Source organism: Thamnophis sirtalis, unplaced genomic scaffold (assembly GCF_051295495.1).
Source record: "Thamnophis sirtalis isolate CommonGarterSnake01/CBP01778 unplaced genomic scaffold, rThaSir2_p1.2 scaffold_1, whole genome shotgun sequence".
Taxonomy (NCBI): Eukaryota; Metazoa; Chordata; class Lepidosauria; order Squamata; family Natricidae; genus Thamnophis; species Thamnophis sirtalis.
The window spans coordinates 105,467,995-105,480,609 of record NW_028261381.1 but is presented as its reverse complement, the minus strand read 5'-3'; the positions used below and the strand labels follow the sequence as shown (position 1 = coordinate 105,480,609).

Genomic DNA, 12,615 nt, shown 5'->3' with positions numbered 1-12,615 from the left:
TTTAAATTTGCCCTTGGCACGTGGAACTTCTGCCATATTGCAGATTATGCTTTGGCTATTGCTCTGAAAGACTTTATCCTCTCTTACCCCAGGATTGCCTGTGGATTTTACAGTATATGAGGATGTGCATCTTCCTGCTGTAATTCTCAAGACCTTCTTGAGGGAACTGCCTGAGCCTTTGCTCACCTTTGGTCTCTACAGTGATGTTGTCAATTTCTACAGTGAGTGTTTATCAAGATGGTCCTAATCCCATATCAGTAATCTTTTGTCAGGATGCCTGGCCCAGAGTTATGATTTTTTTGACAGTAGGAGATGACTTATTTTTTCAAGTTAATATGATTAAATTTTTATTGATTAAGAGACTCGTTTCTTTTCAAATGTCTTTTCTCTGCAAGATAATCTCTTCCTATATTAGCTAGAATTGGGAATGTTGGTCCATATCATACTTGTTTTCTTTTCCTTTAAGGTATGGAAGAAGAAAAGAGTATAGATATTGTTCGCAAAACACTTCAGACTCTCCCAGAGGAAAACTATCAAGTTCTGTGTTTATTAATGAAGTTTCTTGGGCAGGTGAGATGAGTATATTACATACTTTTCAATTTCTCAGTTGTAAGGTGTGGTGATGATAGTTGGCTTATGTAGTTTTAAAACAAATTTGAAAATTTAATGGAGGGTACCCATCACTTATTATTAATCATTAACATGATAAGCACCCTCTATTTTGTATAACTGTGTTTGGAAATAATTTAAATCTGAATATGAGATACAGTGTTTGGAAGACCTGTGAAGACTTTGATCTTCACCCTGTGAAGGAGCATAAGGCCCTTTGTTTCCTCATGCTTCTCATTTTAATCTTTCATGTTTGATTAAATGTATTGCAATTTTTTATTTGATTATGACAAGCTACCCAGAGTTATTGAAAGATGGGCAGCATACAAGTTTAATAAGTTGTTGTTGTTGTTGTTGTTTACTATTTGAAAATGAGATGCTACAATAGGTGAACTTAAATTTTTCCTGTGTATCCAATCTGTATTCCTTCTATAGTGCACCATCCTGATTCCCTTTCCCCAGTCACTGACAAATATTCTACTTGTGAAAAGTTAAGGCTCAGAACATTTCATTGTTGAGCAATGATTAGAAAATTTCTATATCCATGTTGAAATCAGATCACTAGGGTGGGTCATTCCTAAGACTCTGTGGCCATAATTACGGGTGCCTAGTCATTGTAGAAGTGGATAGTTTTATACGTATCTTAAATCAATCAAATGTATAAGATCACTCAACTCACAATGTCTGTGTGGTAATTTGTTGACCTGTCCTTAGACAGTTGAAGTGGCTTATAAATTGACAAATATCGACCAATTAGATTTTTGTTACGTTATTTCAGAAAAGTTTGCAACCAACAGAGTAAAAGAAATTAGCAGATGACTGGTTCTATAAACAAGGGGAAGAAAAAATACTTGTAATTAAAGGCTTGTGGTCTGCTGAACAGCAGGTATTCTAAACTCCAAATATCACTATTTTATACATAAACAACTTTGGTCTTTATTGACAGTTGAATAGATGGTAAGGAGCTAAGAATCATTGAATCAAATTCCTGTTTTCTTTCAAGTGGTAAGAATAAATTTTCTTTCTCTCCCATTACTTCACATGTAGGTCTCTGCCAACAGTGATATCAACAAGATGACCAATGCCAATCTGGCAGTAGTTTTTGGCCCAAACCTGTTGTGGGCTAAAGATGCAGCTATAACCCTCAAAGCCATCAATCCTATCAACACCTTTACCAAGTTCCTCTTGGACAACCAGATGCAGCTTTTCCAGAACACAGAGGCTTGAGCCATAAGCTGTTTGTGCAAGCACACTCTGTGTCCACTGTGATCATTCCTTCTCCTCCTCCTCCTTTTCTTTTCTACCTTGCTTTGGAGATGTGGCCATTCTGAGGAAATTCCAGGTGGTGTGTAATGTGAAAGATGGATACAGTTAACTTGTTTGTATATATGGAGCGTTTTGCAAGAGGGGGCTTATCTGATGAGGAGGGAAAGCAGATCTTAAAAATCAAGTTCTACCTTGGCTATTCTGTCTTGAGTACTGGTACTAGGATTCAGGTTGTTCTTAAATGTTTTATCTCCTTTCCTTTCCTAAAAATGTCCTATCAGATAAGTCTCCTTAGCTGTCAGTGGAACTACTTTCTCTTAGTACCAGGCCCCGGGGGAGTGGATTAGGGTAGAATTTATCTCAAATCGGTTCTCTGGTCCAAATTGATTCTTCACACGTGCCCAAGTCAGGCAATCCTCTTTAATACTGATAGTGATTTGCTGAATACACTTTATACCTTTGATGGACACGTGGACTTAGTCCCTGGCAAAATTGAACCATAATACAACTGGCTTAAGTGCCTGGAAATTTATCTATAGATTTCATGCAGCTCTGACACTTGATCTGTTATCAGGTGTTCCTGTTATGTAAAGATCCATGCTCTTGGATGCAAGAGAGCTCACTTTTCTGCCTTTTCAATGTTCTCCTGTAGACTTTGCCAGCAATTTATTTCAAATTGGCCTTGGCAGCAAGCCTTTCCTTTTTAATTGGCAGATAAGAATGCAAGTATTTGTACATGTATTGATATGCATTCAACCAGGCCAGCTCCTCTCTGCCAAAGTCCAGATCAAATGTTGGCCATACCTGTGACTGAAACAGGGGAAATGGGCTATTAGGTGGTTCTGGATGCAGCACTTTAGCCATTGGAATTATATTTGTTTTCAAGCAAAAGCTTCATAACAGGGCCAAACCTTATCCTAATCTGCTGGGATCTACTGTGCCAAAACTTTTAAAGAATGAATTTGTTTCTACCATCTTTTCCTTATGGGACTCAAATGTAGTTTTTTTGACTTAGTCAAAATGACACTGATGCACCTTTGGTTTCCTTGGCACTTGAGAGATTTGATGCATTGCTTTCTCTTTTTCTAGGAACTGAGACAGCACTGCAGTAGGTCTATTTGGCGTTTTTGACTATCTCTTTTTGACTGTCTCATGAACTTAGTTTTGTAAGAGCTAGTCTTAAATTTATATAACAATAGCAGTGTCCTACAATGTCTTTAGTGGTCATAGTTTTAAAATAAAATCTTAACATTTCCATTATGTCCTGCTGACACCTCTGTTGGCAGCTGAATATGGCCACATAACTGTAAGTTGACCCTACAAGATAGAGGGCCAAAATCATACAATTATAAGAGTAGCAATATTTTTTACCCCATAGTTCAGTGAAATTACGTAATCAAATTATTTGTTATGCTTATAATTAACAGATGATCAACGAGAACTAAAAAGTGCACCTGGGTGATCGGTGCCAGTAGTTGAACCATGGCTGGTGTAAGAGTTCTAGTAGTAATTGAAACAATTCCGAAACTGTTAGTGATAACCAGGAATGGCAGATTAAGGTGGTTGAAGCTATTAAGAGGGGCTGATGTGCTAAACTCTCATTCTCCTTTTTTAAAGCATATAAGATTAATCCGATATGCTGTACATAGTGGTTAGTCTAAAGAAACATGGGACCTTTTCAGCTAGAAATGGAAAGTTATGAAGATTATCAAAAGGTTTTTTTTTTCTTAATGTCTTTTATATAATACTATTTAGCATGACTAAACGAGGAGTGGCCTTGCGTAGAAACTATATCAATATTAGCTTCATTGTTTTATATTTCAGGCCATGAATAGCTTGTGGGCTGTTTTTTATAGCATGCCATTGTGAATTGAGACTAGATTTGGTCTGATTCTAAGCCGTAGAAATATTGCTTTATTAAAAATACCCAGGTGGAAAAGAAACTGATTGTACAGAAACTGCAATGTAGAATAGTAAGGTCTCAGTGCTGAAAGTTCAGTCCCTTTACCCAAACTATCATTTCTATACTGAATTGGTTTCAGAATTGCGTTAACATAAGTTGGAGACAAAATTGTTTCTTGGGGGTTCAGTATTGTCATACCTGGGTAATGACACATTTATCAACTACATATATATCAAACTCCTGAATGTGACTTTGCATTGCCAGGTTATAAAATATATCTCGTTAAGTGTAGCATATTATTAAAGCAAACTTACAAAATTGTAGAAGTGAGCCAGTGTAAATAACCTTTAATAGTCTCACTTTTCTGAGAGCTACCAGAAAATCTAAAGCATATGATTGCTTTGTTTCTTTATCTTTTCTCATTTTGCCTTCTTGAAACCATAGCTAGCCATAGACCTGTGATTGGGCTACACTGTTTAAAAGAATGAAATATGTGGTTTAAACTAACACTGCACTCCCCAATTTTGATTTCCAAATTCCTGCTGCCTGAATTGGGGTATCCAAGCAGTCAGAGTAATTAGAGTAGCAACATCCATGTAGTTGTTTATGTCTTCCCACCTCCTTTTCTAATAGAACTTGATGGCTTGTTGTAGCTATGCTCTTTTGTTCTTTCGGTGATACATCTACTTATTGTTGTTCATTGTTGCTTAGCTTTCATGTTAAATATTGACCTCAGTATCTGTTGATGGAGCACTATGTCTCCACTTTATTCCTCTTTTGCCTGTTATTAAACCCATTGATTACTTGGCATCCTTTGGAAACCATTCTGTGCCCACTTTGCTAACAGCTAATCCGCTGCTTGTACTGACACAATTTTTGGGTAATACTGCTGATGTTGAGTCCAATCTGGATGATTTATGTGTGCTGCCTCAGCCAAATATTACATGGCCATATGAGCCCTTATTGCACACTCTCCAGTGAGGGCTTCATGTGGTAATTTTTGTTACTGTTGCTTCTTTTGATTGTTTATTGGGAGCAAGGCTGGGGATTGTTACTGTGACTTATTTACACATCCTTGTTTATTTCCTTCCAATGGTACCAATCTTGTATTCAGTTTTCACTTTTTGTACTTCAATAAACACTCAAAGCCAATAACAAATTTTGGTGTGCTTCTCAATTTGTTATTCTAAGACTAGTTATTGAGATGCTTTTTTAAAAAATAGGCACCTACTGTTCTGTCCCAAGCCTCTACAATATATATGGACACAGACTTGACTGTCTGCCACAACTAAGGAGGGAGATAAGCAACCCCTTGGCTGGGAGCCCCAAAAGCTATCTCTATAAAACAAGGTTTGAACTCACGAAGTTCTCCCCATCTTTCTCTACAGCTGGATCAGTAAATTGTTGTTTCCTGCAAAATTCCCCTCCTGTCGCCCCACTTATAAGCTCTCTGGGAGGGGCCAATCAGTAGCCACCTGTTCCTATTTCCTTCTGTGACCCTTTTTCCAAAGCAGCTCCCTCCTCCTCACAGCCCTATGCATACGTACGTCAAGGACAGCCTCCCTCTGTTCTTTCTCACTGCTCCCTGACTTAGATGCCATCTGGTGGCCAACAGGCCTCTCTAGTCCCTGCTCCCAGAATCTTCTTCAGCGTCCAGGGCAGTCCCATAGTATTCATCGCTGTCAGATTCCACCAACAGCTCAGCCCGCCACTGTTGGGCCACAACACCTACTGACTCCTATATTTTCAAGTATTGCTTGCTTAAATAAATACTTGAAAATATAAAAGCTATTTTGTTCCCCATTGTTAAACCCGTTGTGTTGGTTGGATGCAGCACAATGTCCCTATTAAGTATAAATCAATGCTTATTAAATATTGTGCAGTCCATTTTACCTAGTGTTTCTCCAAGTCTATTATGGCTATTTTAATTAATTAGTTGCTTTCAGATCTGGAGTAATGTTACTACACATCCAAATATTTATATGTATCTTCACTGCAACTAAAGAGGAATAAATCTGAAATTAAGATCTCATTGATGGCTAACATGTTTAGAACAGGCTCTTGCTTCTTTTACCTTTTGTAGGTAATGATCTCAACTCTTGAAAAGAAAGCTAGAAAGCATCCAGCTAACCCTTATCTAAATTTACATATACATATACGTATGTGTATGTATGTATGTATGTATATGTATATATATATATAGCTCTTTGGAATAAAAATGAAAATATTTAGAGATTGGGAAATGAATTATATATTAAAAATAAACATGAAAAGGAATGATTTTGTTTAAAATGTTAATTTTGACTTTTATTCTAAGAAAATGACAGGTTGTGTGATAATTGACTAATAACATGACGAGTCTCATTGAAATTAGTAAGGTAACGGGAAGAATCACATTAGTTATTTTAGTATGGTATATTTATATATTCTACCCATTATGAACCCTTCTGTTGATATGAATTAATTTGATTTGGAATTCAAGATAAAACACTTCAAAAATTCAAAAGTAGGGGACTGAATTCTGATTCTAGTACTATATTAGCTTTTTAAATTAAAAAAAAATAGAAACTTGTAAAATTTTCATGAACTATCAAGTAGAAAGCTTTTGACATTTTTAAAACCGAAACCTTCTTTTAGTACTTGGATGTTGTCCTTCATAGTACAGAAAATGCATCAGGCAAATGTTTATAATAAATATGTGGCAAGAGTCACTTTATTTTTCTAAGTATTTGCTCTCACAACCATTTTTATTTTTTTAATTTCCAGATAATTGTTTTTTTTTAAGTTTTCCATAGAAAAAGCCAAAAACATGATCCAGCATAAATATGGTTACCATGTTTTCTCTTTGGGGAACTAGGAGATTTCAAAGGGTAGAAATTACTATCCAAATTAATGTCGCATTTGGTTCCCATGTGACATGTTGAGATACCAGGATGATTTTTGTTTATGGAAATTATAGCCGCAAAAGCCTTTTTCTTCCTTATAACTGAGTATGCACTTAAACTGATATTAAGTCTTCTCTGGAAATGCAAAGCCAACCCATCATGCATAGATTGCATGTAACTGCAATGTACCATATGGAGGGCCAAGGGATGATTTCTTTCTCTTACCTACCAAAGAGAACTGAACATCTTAAGCTTTGCAGAAGCAAAATACATTCATTTTTGCCCCTTAACATCTCAATTGAGCTGGGGAGCATAGGGGACGGGGAGGAAGATGTCATGTGGAAAAAAATTTTAAGGCAGTGCTTCCCAAACTTTCCTTCATTACCCAAAATCACTTATCAGAAAGTATTTTTTACCCAATGTAGGTTACATGCTTTTAGTCATATGTTCCTATTATGATTGGGTAATGGGTTTGTGTGTTGTTATCCAAAGAAACACTTTTACCCAATTTTGAGTAATTTACCAAGTTTACAAAGCACTGTCTTAAAGGTATCCATTTGTCCCCAAAGCAAAGTTTGACCTTGCCTACAAATGTTGATACTAACTCATAATATCCAACATACCAGCATTTAAGGTTTTAGTATTTGCATGAGTATACCCTAGTACGTAACTGCTTTTTAATGTGTTTGCGATAGCTCTGAGATATGTGCATTCTGTAAACTACAGATACGTGTACAAGCTAATTTCAGAGTTTTAATATACCATCAATTTATTGTACAGATGCAGAGATTTCATTTGCCCAGCTTTACCATGTTTCTGTACATATTGTATTTTTCTTAGAATTTAAATCGCACATATTTCTTAATATGGAAAAAATGAGACTTTTATAGCATAGATATTTATTAATTTAGTTATATAAACGATTAAAAAAATAAATCCACATCAGAAGATTCTTGCCAACCTAAAATGAAAATCTGATAGCATAATTAAATCAGCCTGTCTCCATTTTGTGGAAGTATAAAAGTTCTTGATATAAATATTGACAAAGCTGGGCCTCTCGCAGGTTTATTACTTAAATTTGTGTATGTACGTACACGCACATATGCTGCCTCCTATCACTTTAGATGGCTTCTGAGCACGTTTTTCTCCCATTGTAAAGGACATTTATAGTCTTTCGTGATTGGTTTTGGAATATTTGAATTATTTTTTCTCAAGTACTAATACTCTATAGAGTCAGCAGTGTAATCAAATTTTTACTATTTCATTAAACTGCAAGGGAAACAATGTGGATGCCATAGAAAACCTTACCAAATTACTTCTGGTTCATAACTGATCTTCTATGAGTGTGTGTCTGCTTCTCATACAATTGTGTGCATTCATACTTGAAAATCGTATTGAATCTGGAGAAGCATATTTCTGAAAAAAATGTTGGGAAAGATGATATGAAAATGGCAATTATAAAAAAAGTTAGAAGTTTGGGGGCCTTAACAGGAAGATAACTATTTGTTTTGCCTTGCTAAAATCTGAAGTTTTGGTAGAAAAGACAGTGGAACGGAAGAATTTAAAGTAGCATAAAAGTTTTATTGGAAATTGTATGGATGTGTAGTGGAATATTTTGAATAGTGTTTCCAAATAAATGCAGGGGAGGAACCTTCTTCCTTCAATTGACGCATTTGAATGTTGCCTGTTATGTATAAATTCTGATTCACAGCACTGTAATGCAAGTAGAACGAAATGTATTCTTTGAAGATCTATAACTGAATCCCTGATAAAGTACATTGATGTTAGACAAAGCCAATGTGATTTTCTCCAAAGAATAAATAAAGAACCCAGACTCAGACAACAGCATCTTATAATATTATGTAAGCATATTTCTTGCTGTTTCCTGCCCCCGCAAGGACCCAATTCTGTGAAGTTCTCAAAAGGTTATTCTGTTGATAGAACATCAGAATCATAGCAATGAATACAATCCAGTAGATATTTCAGTGTAAGAAAAATCCTGAGCAGGAAATGAACATCAACATGAATAACTTGTAATTCTATTCAAAGATATTGAAGTTATATTATTTTATCTATATAATTTTGAACTCTGAGAATAAATAGTTATGGGTAGTTCTCAACGCACAACCACAATTGGGACTGGACTTTTGGTCACTAAGTAATGCATTGTTAACTGAATCATCAAGTGACTCAACTTTATGTCCATTTTTAAGCAAATTATGTGGTAATTCAATGAATCTCCAAGACAAGTAGTGGTGGTGCAATGGTTGCAACTCACAGGATGGGCCTTAACGTCACTTTTTCATAGCTTTGAAATGTCAATAATCAATGGTAGTAAGTCGAGGGCTACCTATATTTGACTAAATTCCTTTTTAATTGCCCCAGCATTTTACTGTGAAAATGAAGGGAGAACAAAATGAGTGTTGCGACATGAATGTCAAGGTAAATGTGCCAAAACAAAATCTCAGTTTTGGCAGAGAAGCAACTTTAGGAACATTAGGAAAAGTAGAAACAAGCAATTTCCTTACCAAATATTATCATTTATAAGAATAGGCCCTCCTGTAGTTTATGCTGGAAAAGCCAAATTTATTTAAACAAATAGCTCTACATCATATGACATCTCATGAAGAATAATAAGGAATGCTTTTTTTCCTATATTCAAATAATATTTTGATTAGAAAGCTAAGAGGCTCAGGGAATCAAGCCCAATTTTATGCAGATATGACTATGGATTGGAGCCTCTTTCTATTTAAATCTATTTTTAAAGCAGTTTTGATGTTTCTATCATTCTGATAGAAAGGAGCAATTTAGGTATGAACTTAGATGTGTGCTCTTCAGTGGACCAATAATGAATAACAATACCATAAATACTTCAAAAATAAATTTAAAAGATATTTTTCAGTCAATTTAAATAAATTTCTTACAGCTTGAGCCATTAAGATAAACTACATGCTAGAAGATAAAATATTTTATTTTCTGCTCATTTCTGCAAAGCAGTAAGGAACAGAAAATTCCAGAACCTATCTGAAAGATGTATACTGCCCTAATAATCTCCCCCATCACCCCATCTTAGACCATAAGCAAGCAAAACCTTTAAGAGCAGAGCACTATACTTCAGGAAGTCAACATTCCATTATTTTAAACTGTAAATATCCTTCATATCTAAAGGCAACAATCATACAAAAGCATCTTAAGATGAAAGACAGAAGGAATGAGAGGATATGTTCTTCTTTCTTCAGTACAGTATATGGCAGTTCAATTCTAAACAAGTTTACTCAAAAATTATCTTCCTAAAGTTTTTTAAAGATGCTTGCTCCCATTAAAAAAATGCATAGAGGTGAATTCTCAGCCTGTTTTTTAACAATGAAAAGGAAGAACTTGTGTCCAGAGCCTAACCCTGAATTCATATGGATGTCTTTTTCCTCCCTTCCCTAATAGTTGGCATGGAACATGTAGCAAACAGAACACATAGAAATGCCAGTCAATTGCATTACTTAATGTCTAACTCGTTAGAAAAACAACTTTAAACAAAATGTTGCACGATAAAACAAGTACCGTAAATCTCGTAAAATGTACTTCTATACCAAGTTACTTTCTAATTCATCTCAGATTACATAAATTTATTTTACAAATATGACAGAGCTCAGCTTTTTAGAATTCTGCAAATTCACTACACCAGAGACTATACCTTGTGACATTTCTAGACCCCTCCAAGAGGGCAGAATGAAATCAAGTCAATTTCTGGGAAAGATAAATTTTCCAGCACATGTCTGCTTTTGGAGAGAAAAAAAAGGAAGATGCCCTCATTCTTTTGACAAAGAACACAGCAGCCTATGGCCACACAACAATGTGAAAACATAACATACAACTTTTCTTTAAATATAGTTTCCTTTAGAATAATAAATATTTCTTATTTCTCTTAACATAGAGCAGCAGCATCTGTAAAAACTTTGGACTAAAGATTCCTAATTAAGTAATCCTAAAGAATTAGGATCACTAACATATTTACAATTAGCAATTGTATGCTAATTCTGAGTTCCATGAACTCTGAACCTTCTTCAAAAGCAACAAGACATTTTGTCCAGCCTTAGGCAGGCATAGTTTTTTTACTCTGTTGGTGGAAAAATATATGAAAAGCACTTTTTTTCTGCTCTTATGGATTAATTCCCAACTGTGCAGCAGGGGGGAAAAGGTGGTCTTCATTTCTTACTTCGGCATGCAGATGTGCAACACCTTGTTTCCATTATTTAGAACATTAGAAGTGAATATTATCACCTGTTGTAGTATATGAAACACACTCACTGAAAATAGACTAATTCTGCAGTATTCAGAATTCAATGAGCATGGATTATTCTGTTTGTTTTGATCCTTTCAAGTGATGGCTCTATTGAATCAAGTGAAAAGAGACAACAGTTGATGGAAGCAGAAGCAACAGAAAATTATTACAGATGAGAGAATAGAAGGCAAAAGTGATCATTTTGTTCTTCACTACACTGTTTCAGATGCCAACTGTAACAAGAAGGAAAATGAATTAATTTGCCACAAGGTCAGTTCAAAGTGATTCACATTTGTTTCTGCATCGGACAAAGCCCAGAAAGCAAATGAAATTATTGATGCAACATAAACAGGACCCGGAAGGGAGGCAGGTACAAAATGAATAGGCCTGCTTTTCCAGAGTGCCGAAGAGGATGTCCGAGGCTGTTCTTACTTGGTTCAATTTCACTGTAAGGTTTCTACAAAAGCATCAAATTCTTTGACGTTCCTCTCATGAACAGCCAATTTCTCTGGCAGTGAGTCCTGTAGAGAGAGGAAATTTGGTAAGTGTCTAAACTGAAATCTCTGTGGGCAAAAGATGCAGTGCTCAGCAGGAAAGAAATGCATGCCCATTCAGAAAGCTCTTTCATTAACCAGAAAATTTGCACATTTCATTCAGATGATTGTGAAATGGTAGGCAGAAAGAAACCAGAATTTCTGCTTGTTAAATAAACAAAGATGAGAAAATTTGGCCAAAACCTTGAGTTTAAAAAGCAGAAATGGGACTTGAATCTCAGGTTATTACATTACATATTTGCCAAGAATAAAATACTTAGCTCACAGAAAGCAAACCAGTGACTCTTAGTGGAATCCATCAATATACATAATCGTATGGTTCTTTTCTAAACCGTAAGGATACGCTACACAACAAAATATAAAAAGTGGCTCCCAAACCTAGGAAAAACAATAGATCTACTCACCTAAGCAAAGCACACAATAGCAAAGCACTCGCATAGTATTTGAATCTTCTAACCCCTCAGATAGATCTTGAAGATACTTATTACTAAAATTATAGCTTGCTTTCCCACAAATAAGCTACGTGAAATGCTAAGAGTGCCAGCTGTCCATATCTGTACTTCTAAAGATGCTTTTGGGGCTCAATAATACAATGGGACAATACAAAATAGCAACTAATTGAAAATCAAGAACACCTCTGTACTAGTCAATATGAGAACATGACAGTGAATCTATCATAGATTTTCTCCAGCTGTATTTTCTCAAGATACATTTGTTTTACAAATTTCCTCCAAAGCTCAAGGTTAACTAGCTCCCTCCTTCCAAATAGAGCACTATACAAAGAGTCAGACATTGGAATGGCAAGGAGGGGTGAAGTTAAGACTATGCTGTTTTTCATCAAATAGATTTCATAATATCAATTATTTCCCAGCATTTAACGAAAGTCCGTATTGGGAAAAACTTTCCACAATTAGAAAAAAATTCTTGAAACAAAGGAACTAACATGCAAAAAGCAAAAAAAGGACCACACATTATTTATTTATTGACCAAAGTTCTGTATTAGGCATCAGAGTGAAATTCAAACATCAGTGCCCTTTACAATTTGTTAGAAAACACACTTAAACTTGTATAAAACTTAAAATCCCTGAGAAAAAGAAAATACTGCTGCTATAAGGGTCCCTA

At 35.4% G+C, this 12,615-nt stretch overlaps 2 protein-coding genes across 9 annotated transcripts in view; one reads left to right on the top strand and one right to left on the bottom strand.

Annotated features, from left to right (window-relative positions):
• Positions 1-4,937, top strand: part of ARHGAP1 (Rho GTPase activating protein 1) — a 66,570-nt gene extending 61,633 nt beyond the window's left edge. For all 3 annotated transcript variants that reach the window (XM_087720390.1, XM_014070602.2, XM_087720384.1), the window contains 3 exons: positions 93-221; positions 467-570; positions 1,657-4,937. In XM_087720390.1, coding sequence (XP_087576516.1) covers positions 93-221; positions 467-570; positions 1,657-1,836 — 413 coding nt within the window. In that variant the 3' untranslated portion in view covers positions 1,837-4,937. The remainder of the gene's footprint in view (positions 1-92; positions 222-466; positions 571-1,656) is intronic.
• A 3,286-nt stretch (positions 4,938-8,223) lies between these two features.
• ATG13 (autophagy related 13) overlaps positions 8,224-12,615 on the bottom strand; it is a 30,334-nt gene continuing 25,942 nt past the window's right edge. For all 6 annotated transcript variants that reach the window (XM_087720296.1, XM_087720302.1, XM_087720316.1 and 3 more), the window contains one exon: positions 8,224-11,460. In XM_087720296.1, coding sequence (XP_087576422.1) covers positions 11,383-11,460 — 78 coding nt within the window. In that variant the 3' untranslated portion in view covers positions 8,224-11,382. The remainder of the gene's footprint in view (positions 11,461-12,615) is intronic.